This window comes from Lithobates pipiens, unplaced genomic scaffold (genome assembly GCF_037356315.1).
Source record: "Lithobates pipiens isolate NorthernLeopardFrog02 unplaced genomic scaffold, aLitPip1_a1.2 Scaffold_3, whole genome shotgun sequence".
Classification (NCBI taxonomy): Eukaryota; Metazoa; Chordata; class Amphibia; order Anura; family Ranidae; genus Lithobates; species Lithobates pipiens.
The window spans coordinates 274,835,343-274,855,827 of record NW_027507790.1 but is presented as its reverse complement, the minus strand read 5'-3'; the positions used below and the strand labels follow the sequence as shown (position 1 = coordinate 274,855,827).

General features: G+C 44.7%; 1 protein-coding gene and 1 pseudogene across 1 annotated transcript in view; one reads left to right on the top strand and one right to left on the bottom strand.

Annotated features, from left to right (window-relative positions):
- The window catches only part of LOC143941275 (taste receptor type 1 member 3-like), a 189,677-nt gene that overhangs the window by 163,233 nt on the left and 5,959 nt on the right, over positions 1 to 20,485 (top strand). The window contains exon 4 of the mRNA XM_077463312.1: positions 14,318 to 14,536. Coding sequence (XP_077319438.1) covers positions 14,318 to 14,536 — 219 coding nt within the window. The remainder of the gene's footprint in view (positions 1 to 14,317; positions 14,537 to 20,485) is intronic.
- LOC143940059 (small nuclear ribonucleoprotein F pseudogene) lies at positions 19,806 to 20,075 on the bottom strand (annotated as a pseudogene).

The following is a 20,485-nucleotide window of genomic DNA, read 5'->3' as shown; positions in this document are numbered from 1 at the left end:
AGGTCAATGGCTCTACGCGTCTGGTCAGAGCCTTCTCGGCCTGGTATAAAGCCTACCTGGTCCTTATGGATATACAGACTAATGAAAGAGGCCAGGCGGTCTGCAAGGATCTTAGTCAGAATCTTTAGATCATTGTTGATGAGGGAAAGTGGTCTATAGTTGGAAACAGCACTAGGGTCCTTGTCTGGTTTAGGAATAACCGTTACATATGCCATATTAGAAGAAGCTTCTAAGGGACCCCCTCTCCGAAGCTCATTGAAAAAACGAGCAAGGTATGGGGCTAGAGTGGTGGAAAAGGATTTGTAGTAAGGTATAGAGAAACCGTCCGGGCCAGGAGCAGAGTGGGATTTTAATTTTTTGATCACAGCACAGACTTCTTCCTGTGAGATAGGGGCGTCTAAGATTTGGCAATGTGAAGATTTCAAAATTGGGTTTTGTACCGTGTCGAGGAACTGATCAACCTGCGCTTGCGTCGGGCAGTCTTTATTACTATAGAGGGATTGGAAGAAGGAATGAAATTGTTCCATTATGCGTTGCGGATTTTGGGAGAGGGTACTACCATTTATTTTGATTTTAGGGAGAGCAGTGTGTTTGATTTTTGGAGAAAGTCTACATGCTAAAAGTGTGCCTATCCGATCTCCCTGGCAGTAAAAACGGGATTGATTCCAGCGGATCCATTTTTCAGCTCTAGTAGTGAGTGCTAAGTTTAAAGAAGCACGAGCTGCATCCAGGTCCGAGATGGGAACCTCGGAGGGGCGAGCCTTGTGTCTTTTAGATAGGGCCGCGAATTCCTGCTCCAATCTGACAATATCAGATTTTTGTGCTTTGTTAATTTGAGAAGCAATTTGGATAAGGTGTCCTCTGAGAACCACCTTATGAGCAGCCCAAAGGCACGAGGGTCCAACCTCCGGGGTGTCGTTGACTTGAAAATAAGTTTTAATTTTGGTATCAATCTCTGCCTTCCTGCCCGGGTCGCTCAAAATAGATTCATTGAGGCGCCATCTCCTACCGGATCGAGCCACTCCAGGGCGTCGGAAGGCTATCACCACCATAGAGTGGTCCGACCAGACTACGTCTTTAATGAAAGCTCTGTTTGTTAATGGAATGGTACGGGAGGTAACCCATATGTGATCTATTCTCGAGAAAGATTGGTGGGGACTGGAGAAATGGGTAAAATCCCTCAGGGATGGATTCATTTCCCTCCAGATATCAATCAGCCCATGTTGGGAGATTAGTTTGGCTATGCGCAGACTTTGTTTAGTGGGTCGAACAAGGCGTTTACCCGGAGGACGTGCCTTATCCATGCCCGTGTCAAAGGCCGTATTCGAGTCACCCCCAAAAACTACAGTCCCCTCCAATAAAGGTGACACGGTGTCTAGTAGATTCTTAAAGAAGCATATTGACCTCTGTTGGGGGCGTAGTATGAAATGAATGAGTAGAGATGACCATCTAGCTCTCCAATCAATAGGAGAAATCTGCCTTCTGGATCTTTAAGTTCTGACTTGAGAGAGAATGTACATCTGTTGGAAATAAAAATACCCACCCCCTTTGTTTTATCATCTGCATTAGCCAGTGAGAAATTAGAGAATTTGGAATGGATAAAAGAAGGATGGAAGCGTTTAGGGAAATGGGTTTCTTGTAGAAGTGCTACATCAACTTTTTGGGAGTGAAAATGTTGAAACATTTTCCGACGTTTAGCCGGGGAGTTTAGGCCTTGGGCATTGTGAGTAATAAGCTTAAGGGGAATTTTGTCTGGGTCAGTTACCGCCATCGAGCAGAGGAGTGGGAATACCCCGATACACAAAGGCACTTACCCTTAGTAGATTCATAGACCAGGACAATATCAGACCGGTGTGTGACTTCAGCTAGCATGGATGAAGACCGTGCCCTCATTCTCCAGACGACTTCTAGGGGAAAGAAAGAGTAGAGAATGAGCAAGAAAAGGGGATAGAGAGGAGCAGAGAAGAGAAGAAGGGGGAAAAACATGACCCCCGATGCGGGCGGAATAAAATACCACCTGCAAAAAAAAAAAAATTCAAATACCTCCCCAATCTCAATCCCAAAGGGGATAAAGATAGCGAGTAATCCTGACCAGTGAAGGGTCAATACCGAGTTACTACTTAATACTAGGCAGGATGGGGTGCATGAGCACCGCCCTAGCAGGAAGGACCATCTAAGAATTTAAACAAAATGTAACTGTCAAAAAGGCCCCAGAACCAATGTTAACATTAGAAATCGTTTGAATCTCCCCAAAGACCAGGAGATAATAAAGAAAAACAAATCAGGAGAAGAAAAATACTTGAGTGTGGCAACATAAGATTGGTAAAAAAGGGTTAGCCAGTTCCCCCCAACACAGAGGGAGACCTTGAGTGCCTTTCCCACCTATATGGTGAGGTATATTCTAGGCGATTTCCCCGCTCAAGGTCCCCGAGAGGGGACTAGTATCCCCCAAAGTCCCAAAACTTGTACTGCAGGCAGTTTATAGTGAGTCAAGGCGGGACGTTGTCCTTTGATTTCTTGTATCTTGCAGGTTTCCACATCGAGTTCAGTGGACTGGATGGACTGGAGGGAAGTTGCCTTTTAGCCGAGTGAGGAGAGGGCTCCTGTTGCATAGCGATTGGGTCGTGAGAGATGAGGCCGAGTCGTAGGAAAAGCTGTTCCCCTTCTGGAAGTGAACTAAAGGTGTAGGGTTTGCCATTGAATAACATCTTCAGTTGAAATGGAAAGAGCCACCAATATTTAATGTCCTTATTCATTAGAATTTGAAGTAGCGGTTTCAAGGTGCGTCTCTTTTGAATGGTGGAGGGAGATATATCAGCAAAGACTTGTAATTGGTGTCCCTGAAAGACGATCTTGGACAGGGATCTGGATTTCTTCATGACTGCTTCTTTCACTGTATAGTGGTGAGGCTTTACTACAATATCTTGAGGCAGGCCATCATCCCTGGGGGGCCTGAGGGCCCTGTGAGCCATATCAAGCTCTAGATGGTGTTGTGGGGTGTCAGGGAGCAGATCTTTAATGAAGGCCTGTATTGTCTCAGGAACGTCCTTGTAGGATTCAGGGAGTCCCCTGACTCTAAAGTTGCACCTCCTATTTCTATTTTCAAGGTCATCTATTTTGGCATTGGCAGTATCCAGTTGTTCTCCAGTTGTTCTTGTAAAACTTGTAAGCAAGCAGAGTTTTGATTTGTTCTGGAAATCTTCGCATCCAGGTTGGATTTAATAGTTTCAATGCGAGATCCGATGTTCTGGAGGTCTGCTTTAATGTCATTTGTGATTTTGGTAGCCGTATTTTGTAAGCCCCTGTCCAGGAGTTCTGCAAATTTAGCAAAGAGTTCAGTCACATTGATCGGCTGCAGTAGGCCCAGATCCCCAGGCTGTGTTAGATGTTGGGGCTGAGGGAGGTTGGCTCCCAAGGGTGGGAAATCCATGTCTGGGAATGATTGCTCCAGAAGGGACACTGTGGAGGCTGGGGAAGCCATTTCAGGATGATCGGTACTTGACTGTCGTTGCAGGGCAGAAGAGGGAGAGACTGCCAGCTGTGCCCCGGTCGTGTAAGCCGCGTCCGAGCGGTGAGGCCCGGCCGCCATTTTCGCCTCTGTCTGGGAAGAACGGGTCGTCTCGAAAGTCGGCCTGATGTATCTACTACTCAGCGGACATGTTGTGGAGTGAGCGTTGGTTCTCTGGGCGCCGTTATCAGTCCTGATCCGCCAGGGCGGGATGGGGCTCCAGGTCTATGCGGCCATCTTCGAAGCTGCCGTGCATGCGCCCTCTGGAGACAGGGCTAGAAGATTGTAGGAGACTCCTCTCCCCCACCACACCAGCAGAGTGTGAAATGAGGAGTAGTAGGCCGTTGGGTGTAGCAAGATGGCTGACCTCAGTCAGCACAGGCCTGGATCAGGGCCAGGCCTGATGAAAGATGCTGTGTGGGGGTTTGGGAGGTGTTTGCTGTCCAGGGGGGGATCCTGCAGTCAGAGGGACTCTTTCCCTATTTTCGTTGGGTAGTGGTCCGGGCGCGATGCTCTTCCGCGGGTGTCCGCCGTAGGAAAGGCCGGGGATCCACAGGCCTTACTAGGCCGCACCAGGCCAGACCCAGCCACGGCCTCCTCGCTCACCCCCGAGGCCCGAACGAGCCACCGGAGCGCACAAGGGGGGGAAGATCAGAAGGGTTGGAGGGTGGATGATAGTCCCCTACCGCTCGATGCAGCTGAAATCTCGAAAATTCGTCAGGCCTCCGGAGCGGCAAGATGGCCGCCGCGAGCTCCCGGTGTCGACCGTCCCACGGCCGAGTGGAGGGGTATGTGCTCCAAATATAGCCACCAGTCGCTGCAGGGCACTCCAGGGAATAGTTGGCCGTAGATTCAGGCACCAGTCGGTGCTGGTTAAGTGAGGATGGCGATGGATGGAGCTCGGGATACATGGAGCTCCCTCAGAAAGCGTCCACCGCCGAGCACTTCTCAAGGCACTATTGTGAGCAAACTCTGCCAATAGTAAGAGGTCTGACCATTTGTTATGATGGTCAGAAATATAGCAACATAGGAATTTCTCTAAGGACTGATTGACCCCATTAGACTCCGGGTGATACGCAGAGGAGAAAGCAACCTGAATTCCCAACTGTGCACAAAAGGCTCGCCAGAACTGGTACACAAACTGACTACCCCTGTCCGAGACAATCACCTTGGGAAGCCAATGTAAGAAAAAGATCACCCAAGCAAAAATGTAAGCCAGTTCCTTAGAAGTGGGCAACTTCTTAAGTGGAATTCAATTGGACATTTTTGAGAACCGGTCAACCACCATAAGGATAACTTGCCCTGGGAGTTGGGTAACTCCACAATGAAATCCATAGACAGGTGGGTCCAGGGCCTCTCTTCATTGGGTATGGGTTGTAGGAGGCCCACTGTAAGGTGTCGTGGAGTCTTAATCTGAGCACACCAGACTAGACTAGGCCACCAGAATTGTTGAGAAAAGGCCCAAAAGAGTTGATTCTTCCCAGGGTGGCCAGCAGCCTTGGGAGAATGGTAAGTCTGGAGCATGGCAATACAGAGACTCTCTGGGAGTCAGTCACAACGTTCTCAGGAGGAGCATGGATCAGATCAGAAAGAATTTTGTCACCCAAAGGAGAAGTGAAACTGGAATGAACCATAGCCAGAATATAATCAGGAGGAATCACCGGAATTGGAACTGACTCCATCTTGGAAGTGGAGGAAAATTGTTGTGACAAAGCGTCAGTCCTTACAGTACATTCTTAGTACCCAGTAAGAATGAGACAATGTAATTGAAAGTAGACAAGAAAAGAGTCCATCGCACTTCTGAGAGAGAGGCGTTTAGCCTCAGACAAGAATGTGGGATTCTTATGGTCAGTAAGAATGAGAACCGGCACAGTGGTGCCTTCCAGGAGATGTCTCCTTTCTTTCAGGGCTAAAATGATCGCCATCAGCTCTGTCACCAATTTTGTAATTGCACTCCACAGGTGACAATTTATTGGAAAAGTAGCCACAACAATACATAATGCTCTCAGAGGTAGGACGTTGAAACGGAAGGGCACCAACTCCAGTCTCAGAAGCATAAACCTCAAGGATAAAAGGTAACATAGGATCAGGATGTGGTAACATGGGAGCAGAAACAAAGGCAGCCTTGAGACTCTCAAATGCCTTAATGGACTCCGGAGACAAACTCTGTGGGTTACTGTCATATCAGTCAGTGGCTTGACCAGAGATGAGAAGTTACAAATAAAAAAAAAAATGGTAATAGTTGGCAAAGCTAAGAAAACACTGCAGAGGACATAAACCCACGGGTCGGGGACACTGTAGGACTGCTGAAAGTTTCTCAGGGTCCATCGAAAAACCAGCAGTGGAAATGACATAACCCAGGAATTTAACCTGTTCATGATGGAACTCACACTTCTCCAATTTACAATAGAGATTGTTCTCTCTTAGTTTCTGAATCACACAACAGACATCTGTGTGGTGGCTCTCCAGGGACTTGGAAAATATGAGGATATCGTCAAGATAAACCACCACACATTATTGCAACAAATCTCGGAGGACATCGTTAATAAATTCCTGGAAAACTGCTGGGGCGTTACAAAGGCCAAAAGGCATTACAGGCTATTCATAGTGGCCTGTTCTGGTATTAAAGCAGTTTTCCACTCGTTGCCCTCCTTATTGCGCACAAGATTGTATGCCACTCTCAGGTCAAGCTTTGTGAAAACCGTTGCTCCCTTGAGGCGGTCAAATAACTCTGTAATCAATGGAATCAGATAGGCATTCTTAATCGTGAAATGATTGAGACCCCTATAATCAATACAAGGTCTCAGTTCACAACTCTTCTTCTTCACAAAGAAGAAACCAGCACCAGCAGAAGATGAGGATTTGTGAATGAAACCTAGAGAAAGTGCGTCTGCAACATACTCCTTCATGGCCTTATCCTCCAAGACTGACAAAGGGTAAACCCGGCCCAGAGGGGGTATGGCGCCAGGTTGAAGTTCAATTGCATAATCATACGACCGGTAGGGAGGCAAACTACCTACTTGACCTTTGTCAAAGACTTCGCTAAAATTGTGGTACTCCTCCGGCAATCGTACTCTGTTTTATGGACATGAGGCACTTGGCAGCAGAAGCGGAGCATGCGGGAACGTCAAATACCCTTTTAAAAGAAGTCACAAACTCAGGATAATGCAAGACAACAGATTTATGCTTCTCCCATAGAGGGTTTGACCAGGCCAAGGCTCTCTCAGAATAGCAAAGATATCACAAAACCTACTTTGCTTCTGTCCGTGGGAAACGCCTGGGGCAGCATCTCAAAGTATATCTCAACCTGGATGAGAAACCATCTGCATTGGACTGGATCACCCCCAAATCGCTGGGGAAGCGGAACGGAACCAGACATACCTCTTATAGAGGTAATACTCGAGGCAGGTGCCTGCACAGAGACTAGAGCAGCAGCAGGGTCGGCCTGCAACACAGGTTGTACCAGAGCAGTCACTGTGGGAGATTCTAGGTGAGCCGTGCGACTCAGGAGCAGTTGTATCGCCATGGCAAACTGATCCATGTAGTGTTCCTGCTCATTCAATCTGGAAAAAATATTACCAAAAAGTAGATTGACTGCATCTTCTTTATGGCCTTCGGCTACTGTCAGAAACCATGAATCAGACCGAGACAGACGTACAGTTAAATCACACTTGTTTAATAATAATAAAAAAAGGTAAACATAGTCAAAGCATAGCCAGAGTTCAGGAACCAGAAACAAATAGTCAGACAAGCCAAAACGTCAGGGGGCCAGAGATGAGAGTAATAGAACAGCAAGCAGGATCTGGAGCCAGAAGGAATGTCAGCCAAGCAAGTCTTTAACAGGAACACAGGAGAGAATCTCTAGAGATGTAACCAAGGCGAAGGCAGAGATCATCTGGACTGGACATCAACAGGTGAGTTACTGTGGAGATATAGGATCTGGCAAATAAGCCAATAGCTGAGCGGCCAGCTTTGAGAAGGAAGGGCTGAGTGCAGCCCTGACAAGTGTACAGTGCACAAAAACCTCTGTCACAGTGTACCAGTGCACAAAAACATTTGTCAATGTATCACTCTCCCATGAACATTTGTCACAGTGTACCAGTGGTAGTGTGATCAGATGCTTTTAGGGCAGAAGAGAGCCCAGATCTCTTCATAAAGAGTACCCGTCACTGCCTATTGCTGTCACAAGTGATGTTTACATTCCTTCTGACAGAAATTAAAGTGATAAAAAAGAGACAGTGTAAAAATTTGAAAAATGAAAAAAGGAAGAAAGAAAAAATGTAAAGCATCCCTGTCCCCTCATGCTCACGTGCAAAGGCGAACTCATGCATTGGTGTCATACGTACATCCGTAAAAGGCAATCGCACCACACACGTGCAGCACTCACAACAGGGAACAGATCCATAAATTGCACATGAAATCCAAAAACAGGTGTTTTGGCTTGTTATAATGTCCTCAAAGGCTACTCGCGGAAACATGTAAGCATTTTATCTGCTTCTGCGCAAGAAATATAGATATTTATACGGATGTTGGAGTTGCTGGTTACTACTTTTGCTTTATATTGCCGTGAACAGTAGAACAAGAGCAATAATTCTAGCACCAGACCGCTTCTGTAACTCTAAACTGGTAACCTGTAATGGCTTATAAAGCATCACCTATGGAGATTTTTAAATACCGTCGTTTGGCACCATTCCATAAATGTGCACAATTTTTAAGTGTGACGTGTTTAGTATCTATTTACTCGGTGTAACACCATATTATAAATTTTACCAATTGCAAATATTAAAATCACTCCATTGCTACATTCACAATATTTGATATATTTAAGAAAAGGGAAGGCGGCAGATCTGTGCATCAAATGCACAGGGGCTCACTCATCTGATATGGTGTAATGATTTACTCCTACACTGGTTGGCCTATGTCACCTATATTCTACACATATGTAAATATATGTTTTTAAGTCCCATGCTCTCCTTTTGCAAATCTTTTTATATTGTATTGTACAAATAACATTTATATTTTTTTTATTTTTTATACATTTCCAAGTGAATTTTGTTTAACCAGTTGCCGACCGCCGCACGCCGATGTACGTCGGTACAATGGCACGGGCAGGCATAAGGACATACATGTACGTCCCTTGCCTCCCGTGGGTCGGGGGCCCGATCGGGCCCCCGCCCGGTGCCTGCGGCGGTCGGTATTCGTACGGGAGCGATCCCGGACGAGGGGACGGCCATTCATTCATGGCCACCCCCTCGCGATCGCTCCCGACGAATAGAAATCCCCGGTGACATCACTTCCTCTCCTGTAATGTAAACACAGGAGAGGAAGTGATGTATTCTCTCCTCCGTGTCGGTATTTTTCGTTCCGACACGGAGGAGAGCGGATCAGTAAGTTGCACCAACACTCACACACACAGTAGAACATGCCAGGCACACTCACACCCCCCCTTTACCCCCCGATCACCCCCCCAATTACCCCTGCCCCCCAGTCACAGTGACACCAATGTCATTTTTTTTTTTTTTTTTTTTTTTTTGCATTGGTGTCATTTGTGACTGTAATAACTGTTAGGGCAGTTAGAGTTAGCCCCCTTTAGTTCTAATGTACCCCCCTAACCCCCCCAATAAAGGTTTAACCCCGTGATCACCCCCCGTCGCCAGTGTCACTAAGGCTGGGTTCACATTGCAGCGGTTTATGAGAACGAATGTGATTCGCACCGCACTGCAGTGCAAATCACATCCGATCTCTGTGCGATTCGAGTTCAGCCATTCGCCGCACCCGCCGCACCCGCCACACCCGCCGCACCCGCCGCAAATTCGCACGGGACCCTTTTTTTGGCCCGCAGCAGAATCGGATCGCATGGGTGTTCACACCATGCGATCCGAGTTTGCAGATCGCACTGCGATATGCGAACTGATCTGGGGGTGTCAGTAACATTTCACTGACACTCCCAGCAGTTCGCATAGGGCAGTGTGAACTGCCGCCGGGAGGCATGCGATGCGGGAACCCGCCGCGGATTCGCGGCGTTTCCGCATCGCTCCAGTGTGAACCCAGCCTAATAAGCGATCATTTTTCTGATCGCCGTATTAGTGTCACAGGTGACGCTAGTTAGGCAGGTAGGTATTTAGGTTCGCCGCAGCTTTTTATAGCGCCAGGGACCCCCATATACTACCGCATAAAGCCCCCTGATTGCCCCCTAGTTAACCCTTTCACCAGTGATCACCATATAACTGTTACAGGTGACGCTGGTTGGTTAGTTATTTTTTTATAGTTTCAGGGCACCCGCCATTTATTACCTAATAAAGGTTTAACCCCCTGATCACCCGGCGGGTGTCATTTGTGACTAATAACTGTTAGGGCAGTTAGGGTTAGCCCCCTTTAGTTCTAAGGTACCCCCCTAACCCCCCCAATAAAGGTTTAACCCCGTGATCACCCCCCGTCGCCAGTGTCACTAAGGCTGGGTTCACATTGCAGCGGTTTATGAGAACGGATGTGATTCGCACCGCACTGCAGTGCAAATCACATCCGATCTCTGTGCGATTCGAGTTCAGCCATTCGCCGCACCCGCCGCACCCGCCGCAAATTCGCACGGGACCCTTTTTTTGGCCCGCAGCAGAATCGGATCGCATGGGTGTTCACACCATGCGATCCGAGTTTGCAGATCGCACTGCGATATGCGAACTGATCTGGGGGTGTCAGTAACATTTCACTGACACTCCCAGCAGTTCGCATAGGGCAGTGTGAACTGCCGCCGGGAGGCATGCGATGCGGGAACCCGCCGCGCATTCGTGGCGTTCCCGCATCGCTCCAGTGTGAACCCAGCCTAATAAGCGATCGTTTTTCTGATCGCCGTATTAGTGTCACAGGTGACGCTAGTTAGGCAGGTAGGTATTTAGGTTCGCTGCAGCTTTTTATAGCGCCAGGGACCCCCATATACTACCGCATAAAGCCCCCTAATTGCCCCCTAGTTAACCCTTTCACCAGTGATCACCATATAACTGTTACAGGTGACGCTGGTTGGTTAGTTATTTTTTTATAGTTTCAGGGCACCCGCCATTTATTACCTAGTCTCACTAGTGTACCCCTAAATTTAGGGGTGTCTACTTTCCAAAATGGGGTCATTTGGGGGGGGTTTGTGCCATCTTGGCATTTTATGGCCTTCAAAACTGTAACGCCCTTAGAAAGCCTGAAGGCGGTGCTTGGTTTTCGGGGCCCCGTACGCGGCTAGGCTCCCAAAAAGTCCCACATATGTGGTATCCCCGTGCTCAGGAGAAGCAGCAGAATTTATTTTGGGGTGTCATTTCACATATGCCCATGGCATGCGTGAGCAATATATCATTTAGTGACAACTTTGTGAAAAAAAAAAAAAAAAAAAAAAAGTTTGTAATTTTCCCGCAACTTGTGGCAAAATATAAAATATTCCATGGACTCAACATGCCTCTCAGCAAATAGCTTGGGGTGTCTACTTTCTAAAATGGGGTCATTTGTGGGGGTTTTGTGCCATCTTGGCATTTTATGGCCTTCAAAACTGTAATAGGTAGTGAGGAGTGAAATCAAAAAATTACGCCCTTAGAAAGCCTGAAGGCGGTGCTTGGTTTTCGGGGCCCCGTACGCGGCTAGGCTCCCAAAAAGTCCCACATATGTGGTATCCCCGTACTCAGGAGAAGCAGCAGAATTTATTTTGGGGTGTCATTTCACATATGCCCATGGCATGCATGAGCAATATATCATTTAGTGACAACTTTGTTAAAAAAAAAAAAAAAAAAAAAAAGTTTGTAATTTTCCCGCAACTTGTGGCAAAATATAAAATATTCCATGAACTCAACATGCCTCTCAGCAAATAGCTTGGGGTGTCTACTTTCTAAAATGGGGTCATTTGTGGGGGTTTTGTGCCATCTTGGCATTTTATGGCCTTCAAAACTGTAATAGGTAGTGAGAAGTGAACTCAAAAATTTACGCCCTTAGAAAGCCTGAAGGCGGTGCTTGGTTTTCGGGGCCCCGTACGCGGCTAGGCTCCCAAAAAGTCCCACATATGTGGTATCCCTATACTCAGGAGAAGCAGCAGAATTTATTTTGGGGTGTCATTTCACATACGCCCATAGCATGTGTGAGCAATATATCATTTAGTGACAACTTTGTGTAAAAAAAAAAAAAAATTTTTTTTTTTGTCATTATTCAATCGCTTGAGGCAAAAAAATAAAATATTCAATGGGCTCAACATGCCTCTTATCAATTTCCTTAGGGGGTCTACTTTCCAAAATGGGGTCATTTGGGGGGGTTTTGTACTGCCCTGCCATTTTAGCACCTCAAGAAATGAGATAGGCAGTCGTAAACTAAAAGCTGCGTAAATTCCAGAAAACGTACCTTAGTTTGTAGATGTGACAACTTTTGCGCAAACCAATAAATATACAATTATTGACTTTTTTTTTACCAAAGACATGTGGCTGAATACATTTTGGCCTAAATGTATGACTAAAATTGAGTTTATTGGATTTTTCTAATAACAAAAAGTAGAAAATATCATTTTTTTTCAAAATTTGCGGTCTTTTTACGTTTATATCGCAAAAAATAAAAATCGCAGAGGCAATCAAATACCATCAAAAGAAAGCTCTATTTGTGGGAAGAAAAGGACGCAAATTTTGTTTGGGTACAACATTGCATGACCGCGCAATTACCAGTTAAAGCAGCGCAGTGCCAAAGTGTAAAAAGACCTCTGGTCATTTACCAGCAAAATGGTCCGGTCTGAAAGTGGTTAAGAGGAGAGACAAAAAACATTTACAGCAATCATGAACAGTAGTGATACAGTGGGTAAAAAAAAAAAAAACAAAGAAAACAAAAATTGTGAAGCAACAGTATCCCGTTACATAAGAAATATAATCACTTCAGCCGGAGTTATTACATGTGGGGGAATATGATCCTGAGATGAGCTTTTAGACATTTTCCTGTTTGCTTGTGGGAATTGCCTCGGGGAAGTATCTGGCGTGTCATCGATAGAAGCCTGAGTATGCTGGTATTGTCTAGAATTCTATAGGAGTGGAAAATTGGATGGGTAGATGGTTGTAGTGTGAGTTCATCTGGGGGGAAGTTTGGACGATGGTTGGAGGGCAATAGCTATGTTTTAATAGCTTCCCTGGTTTCTGAGTCGGGAGGTTGGGATGTGTATGAAGTGATTTTGTGATGCAGGTAAGTGGATATGTAACGGGGTGACTTAGGTTTTTATACATTTCATGTGGTCCAACTTGCCTTTAAAGTCTGAACCCTCAATGTCTTTTTCCATTTTCTTACTATATCTTACAAAATATTGGATATTCAATTGTGTATGTGTGCATTAAAATTCATTGTAGCCATGATGTTGCAACAAACAATCCGCCAAATCCCCCCACTGCCAGACTTCATACATCACTTCCAGAGACAATGAACAGTCTTTTGCGAGTTTTGTTTTTGTTGTTTTATTGGGGGGTACAACTTGGATAGGTATTGGAATATGGGACGCCCATAGGAATTCTAATTGCCATCATATTTTTAATTGAAGAACAAAAGCACACTGTTAGAGCCAGAAGATTAGATGTGCATGAACATTATTTGTAAATCTCCTCCAGCAACTCACGGCAGGCTGTTGCTCCTCCTTTGCTCTCCTCCTGCTGACTATTTGCTTCCAAGAGTTCCTTGGACAGTATTTGTACTGTCCTGGCATGTTAGGGCCTCAATAAATGAGATAAGCAGTCAGTACATCACGATTGATTAATTTTCAATGATAGGTACCATAGCTGGTAGACTTTAAAACCTTCACACAGACCAAATAATATGCACTGGTTTGGGTTATTTTTACCAATGAAATGTAGCAGTAAAAATGTTGGTCAAAATGTACATTTTTTTTTCCATTTATAGTGCAAATAAAACTAAAAATACCCAGTGGCGAATAAATACCACCAAAAGAAAGCTCTATTTGTTTGAAAAAAGTGATAAAAATTTTATTTGGGTTCAGTGTTGCATGACAGAGTAATTTTCATTCAAAATGTGAGAGTGCTGAAAGATGAAAAATTGGCCTGGGAAAGAAGGGGGTGAAAATGTCCAGTGTTGAGATGATTAAAGAGGTCACATAGAGCATTAAAAAAATAAAAAATAAAAAAATAAAAGGTATAAAAGGATGGGGAAAATGTACCACGATCATGGACAACTTCATAACCATATAAAAGTAACATACCGGGGGGGGGGGGGAAATTTTGAGGTTATTAACCTCTCCTCATACCCCTTTACAGCAGTTAATATCCCAGTTTTTATCCCACTAGTAGATTTATCAAATTTGAATTTGTTCAGTGGAAAGTTAAAAGGATAAGTTCATATTTAGAAATTAAAAAAAATACACATTTATATTTTCTTCCCTAGGAGCCTGGAAATTACCGACAGCTGCTGAGGCTGTCGGTACTTATAGGCTTCTCATTCACAAAAATACTGTGAATGAATGACGTGTCTGGGCAGGCCGAACCCTTTTTTAAATAGTGACAGCTAGCAAGGAGAGAGGATCCCCCGTTAGCTGTCAGAATGGGGGATCAGAGGAAGCGGGGGCCGGTGCATCTGTAATATGTTAAACTTAAAATGGTTGCAAAAACAATCAAGCGATGGTGTTACGCACTTGATTTTTTTTGCATATATTATTTTTTTTGGGTAGTGTTTGGCCCATACGGTGGTTGCAACACCATTGACCATTATTTATTCATATTCCATTGGAGCGCAAGAATAACTATTCTATTTATTTATAATCCTTAAAAATGGTGATATGGTAAACTTTGTATTTCCGTCTTCCATGAAAAGCTGCACAAATATGTGAGAAATGTTCATTACATGGAACCACCCGGTACCAAGATCTACTTCAACGAGAGAAGACAAGTTTCAACCAATCTTATTTTAGAAAGCTGGGTTTATGTTAACGGTACACATTATTCCTATAAAGAAATGACCGTTACAAGACCAGACGTTGTGCCTGAAATACTTACCAATCTGAGTAATCCCGTCTTCTGGAAAAAAGGCAAAGTAAGACATTAGTTGATTGTTTTCTGTTTGTATTGTTTGTTGAGGAGATTTACAATTAGAATATATAGGGATTGTTTAGTTTCATATTATGATATATTTGTAAATATACCTGTAAGTGAAAGAGGTAATGCATGGATTAATTTTCTATTCATGGAGTCATTTTCTATAATGTTGCAGTTTGAACTGTATATATATTATAGGACAGTGATGGCGAACCTTGGCACCCCAGATGTTTTGGAACTACATTTCCCATGATGCTCATGCACTCTGCAGTGTAGTGGAGCATCATGGGAAATGCAGTTCCAAAACATCTGGAGTGCCAAGGTTTGACATCACTGGTATAGGAGATCCACCCGAGAAAGCCTCATCTGTGTTGTCAACATCCCCATAGATAAATGGAAAAGAGGTTAGTATCCCCCAAGTGCTTAATAGGTTGTTGTACGCATTGTTCAAAGCTTATTGAGCAAAGCATAGAGAGCAGTTCCTGCCAGTGCTGGTGTCATCCTGTCTAGCAGAAAAAAACTGCCAATTACTGACACCTACAGGCCAGTCATGATACTGCTTCAAATAACACTATATAAAATATCTATTTTATTAAAATAGCATCATCTTGTGGAAAATTATCAAAATACTTGAAAAAGAAAAAGAAAAGGGAGGGTGCTCCAGTGTGAAAGGGGTCTTAGTATATTGCTCTTGTACTAAGCTGAATAAATAGACTGTGCTTATAGGCTTTATGCACAGCCCACAGTGGTTGGATCAGATACTGAGTTGGTATTGGCAATAAAAAAATTATTCTACAGTAGATGTTATCAGAGTATTTGGCTGACTGTAGAAGGTGGGTGTTCATTCTCCACACAAAGGTAGGATTAGAGCCTCAATGGATGTACAGACAGATGAGTGGTCTGACCATGTGGTTGGCAATACACTGAATAGGTGCAAAAGATATGTATAAAACATGCTGTTCAGTTGTTAAATTGAATTCCCCGCATGGTCCCAGTTCCTTGGATCTGAATGCAGGGATCAGAAGGTCATTCCGGGCACCACTGTGGGGAACATACTGTGCCCAGGGAACGCATCCCCCATTCCCCCATGGGAGGAACTGGGTGAGGATTTGCATCAAATGACACTGCCGGGAGGAAACATTGGAACCAAAACATCATATCTTCTGGGTAGGGACCTTTTGTAGAGTCATTATAGAGGTAGTTAGTTGTACTATAGGTACCCTTAGAGAGAAGAGATGGTATATAGTGTATGGTGTAAGGGGCAAGGGCGAGAGATTAGTAGGAAGAGGGAAGAGAGAGAGGTAGAAAGTTAAGCCACTCAACAGGAGGGGAGTGGGGAAGCAAATTTGTTAGGCTTGTACACCAGGAATGAGAGCGATACCCATGTACTTAACCCAGAGTTCCCAGGTGGCCTCAAACTCACTGGTTTTATCTAGGAGGATGCTTGTGAGTTTTTCCTGGGACATAATCCATGAGATTTTGCATTTGGTGGTCAAGAAGGAGACCCTGGGTTGTTTCCACGCTTTGGCTATTGTCAGCTTAGCCCCTAACAATATGAAGTGGATCAATTTGCATGTGGATTTGGTCGTCTTGGGAAGGTTAGCATTCAGTAGGGAAATAGCCGGGGTTCTTGGAATCTGGTGGGTTGTGACTTTTTGTATCAAGGCAAACAACCTGTTCCAGTATGACCTTATTCTCAGGCATTCCCACCAAGTGTGGGCCATAGTGCCTTCTAGTTGGCAACCTCTGAAGCATTGCGGGTTAACTGTAGGGTATATGGTAGCCAGCTTAGCAGGGGTGAGCTATTATCTGCTCATCACTTTTAAGCTAGATTCTATGAGGGAGACATTGCTAATCCCCTTAAAAGATCTAGAAAAGGAGGTTTGCCATCTTTCCAAGTTCCAGCATATTTGGAGATCATTTTCCCAGGTTGTCATGGGGCTTTGCAAGGATGTTGGGCTAGTGACTAGTAGACAGTGGACATTCCACCCCTCTGTTCCATGGACTGTCCACACTATATTTCATATGGAGTGAACTTTGGGGGGCTGTTTTACACTTCCAGATTTTGTGTAGGAAGTGCTGTGTTTGTCGGAATCTGAAATGTTCAGAAGTTGGGATTTCCAGCTGTTGCATACAGAATTTCATAGATATCGGTCCTGAGGAGATGAAAAAATGCCAGATTCAATACAACCCCTTGTCCAACCACCATTTAAAAGCTTTAATGTTTTGGCCTGTGATGAAGTTTGGATTGTTAAAGATGTGGGCTAGGGGTTGACACTCTGAAATCAAGAAAGGGTTCAGCTTCAGATTGTCCCATAGAGATAGAGATTGGGAGAGAATGGGCGACAGAATGTTCTGTTGCAAGGATTTCAATTAGTCTTTTCTTATTTCGAACAGCAATGCTGTTGTCCTCTGGTGGGATATGAACCTGGAGATTAACATAGGAGGGCCTTCAAAATGGCAGCTTAGGTTAGGGGTTAGGGGTGTAATGCTTCTTTAACAGAGTGGACTGCCGTCCTGGCGGGTTGGATGCTTGGAGGAGCCCGCAGAAGCATTGGAAAAGTACATAGGCGCTTCCTGGGTTTTAAATTTAAGGTGCAGGAGTAGCCTCTCGCTGTCCGTTAGGTTAGAGAAGGAATGTGCCTTTCCCTGTATTGAAAATGTCACTGCAAATGGGAAAGCCCAGTGGTATTTGATGTCCTGTTGAGTGAGGGCTGTAAGGAGTGGTTTTAGGGATCTCTGTTTCTGGATGGTTGAGGGGGAAAGGTCTGCAAAGATTTGTATTTGGTGACCTTGGGACAGCACTTTAGACTTGGTGTGTGATTGTCACATAACATTCTCCTTTATGGCATAGAAGTGTGGCTTCACAATGATATCTCTTGGGGATCTGTATTTCCTGGGGGGCCCTAGGGCCCTGTGAGCCAACTTCAGGTGGTGAGGGGGTGTGTTGTGTATAAGGTCCTTGATGAGGCTCTGCACTGTAGGGGAGATTTCGGTGACAGTTTTGGGAAGGCCTCGGCTACTGAAGTTATGTCTCCTGGACCTATTCTTCACCAGGTCGTCAATCCTGGAGAGGGCTGTGTCAAGTTGATCTTGGAGGACCTGAATGTGTGCTGCATTTTAGACACTGTAATGTCCAGTTTATGTTCTATGGCTTCCATTCTGGAACCTAGGTTTATAAAACCAGATTTGAGGTCTCTTTTAATTTTGTCAGCTGTATTGGCAAGTCCCATCTCTAAGAGGTCTGATAATTTGAGGAATAAGTTTGCCAGCAGCGAGGCCGGGTCCTGGACCAGCATGCCTGGGGAGGGAGTAGTATGCATGTGGATGAGTGCACTGGGAAAGAGTATAGTCCTTCATGGCGTGGCCCAGCAGAGACTCAGTGGAGACTGGAGAGGGAGTCAGTGGGCCATGAGACACCTGGGAGTATGTGAGGGTGGCAGGGAGAATCACTTGCCTCTGATCCAGTGTCCTTTCCTCACAGTCCACCTGTGGCTCATTAGTAGCGGTGACGGAGGCCATCTTGGTACACCCGTCCCTCTGAGAATGTGCAAACTGCGGCCCAAGATCTTGTCTGGTGGCCAGTCCGGACATACAGGGGAGTGCTTGGATGTCTTCCAGATCTGGATGGCTCGAGTGTGGCTGTCCAGGGGGGTCGTGTAGCTTGCTGTGTGCTCCGGGGGTCTGGGGTGATGCAGAGTTCTGGCTTAAGTGGCCATTATGGAGCTCTTGTGCGTATGGTGATTATCTTAATGGTCATGGTAGTCAATCTTGTTGCAAAATAGAGCTGAAAGGAATAGGTTTTACAGAGAGCAGTGAATATAGGTAGCATGGACTTGCCTTGCAAATGTCATATTCCACAGGTGAGCTGGTTGGCAGGTGTAAATCTCAAAAATATTAAAACTGTTGTTGGAGAGGGAGTTGACTGCACAAGTGGTGTGAACACAGTTAGTAGTTGTTGAAGCGTTCAAATTTAAAAAAATAATAACTTGAAAACCAAAGGTGGGTTGATAACCCACAAAAACTTCCTGGGTTGCTGGCACTCCTTGTGCCAAGTGTAGTGCTACCTTCTTGAGAGCAGCTATGTTTCTGGGTCCCCTAAGCTCTGCACATCCAGTTAACATGCATTTCCTTAATTGCTTTCACAGTCAGTGAACAATCCATGAGCTTGATTTTTTATATTTTATTAGGGGAAATAACTTGGATAAGGTAATAGGGATCATGGGAAGCCCAACTTGACTGAAGCAATGCATGGGAACCTGAACCAGGTGGATTTGATAGAGTCCCAACCTGCTGTATCACCCAGCCTGACCTGCAGTAACCTGCTCCATGGCACTGTTTTAGCAAGGCTTGGCTTATTGTTGTTGCATTGAGGCAGTAGGCAGTCAGGAGGTAGTTTGGTCTTCTCTTGCTGTATGGATAGAGGAGCAGGAGGCTCAGATAGGATACCCCATGCATGCAGCTAATGTAGGCCTTCCTGTAGGGAGGATACCATGTGCTTGGATCCTTGGAATGTAATCATCAGCTTTGCAGGGTTGACCAATTTATATGGGACTTTCTGCTTTTGAAGGGCTTGTGTTAATGTCATATGTTTCCTGCAATGTTGTAAGCAGGGCTTTTTGTCAGGGGGAACTTGGTGGAACTCAGTTCCACCACCTCTGGCTCAGTCCCATTGGTGCCTGCTCAACACAATCACTTGTAAACACAGAAGTCTGGTTTCTGTGTTTACAAGTGACAGCTCTACACTCTGTGTGTAACCCCCATGAACTCTGTACTCTGTATGCAATGCAATCCTGATATTTCATGCTCCTTTAAGATGCTTCTACTGTTTGTGAAATATAACCACACCCACTATTTGATGTGATTTGGAGGGTGTATGTGGGGGAGGGGTTTTGGGGGTCGTGGTTGAGTTCCAGCAGCTATTGTTTGAGAAAAAAAGCCCTGGTTGTAGGTAAATTTGGCCCAAACACAACCCAGTTTGGTTTGCACCAGAACTCTCGAACATCGCTAAAATTCGGACCCGATCCTTGGACACTATTAAAGTCTATGGGACCTGAACTTGAAAAATCAAAAGTGCCCATTTTGAAGGATTATATACAAGTTATTAGCCATTAAAAGAGTTGGGTTTGGGAGTTGCTGGTGGCTTCACATTGTAATCAAATAGAGGTATTCGTGAAAAAAAATCTGTTTATTTTTCTTAACAAAGCATACAAAAATAATGTTTAACAATAACCTCAAAAGGGAAGATTCAAAATAAATTTACAAAACTAATTTGGAATTTGCTTTATTTTCTCATCTTGCCATTTTCCTCCTCTTCTACTCCTTGTATATACATTATTACACCTTATTAGAACTTCTCCAAGATGTCCAGACAATGCCCCATCAATATACTCTTCTGTACTGGCAAACTGCATGTTCATATAGCCATCCACAAATACCAGGTATCCCTTGTATTCCATACCCCATTTCAGTTTCACCATTACTGGCTTACCAATAAGGTCATTAAGGAATGGTTTTGGGTTTATGGACAAACTCATTCAGCCGCTGAAGCCGCTGCTGATCCACAGACCAGTGAAAGGAAGAAGAAATTTCCCTGCAGAATGCTCCGAGAACACACCACAGGAGAAAGCAGGAAATAAGAGGTACTCTTGATGAAAGCAAGAATTGGCATGTCTGTAAAAACAAAAAAATGAAATTATATACACCTGTCAAACAGGTGTGGAAAAATTGGGCTTTGGGTATTGGTGGTGCCTTTACACCATAACCCTATAGAGGTACATTTGATGAAAGCAAGAATTGGCCTTGCTGTAAAAACTTGAAATGATGTGAACCTGTCAAACAGGTGTGGAAAAATTGGTCCTTGGGTGTTAATTGTGCCCATGAAATCCTATACCAAAAAATTACTTCAAAATAAAATCAACACCCACAAACCTAGTTGCCTAGACAG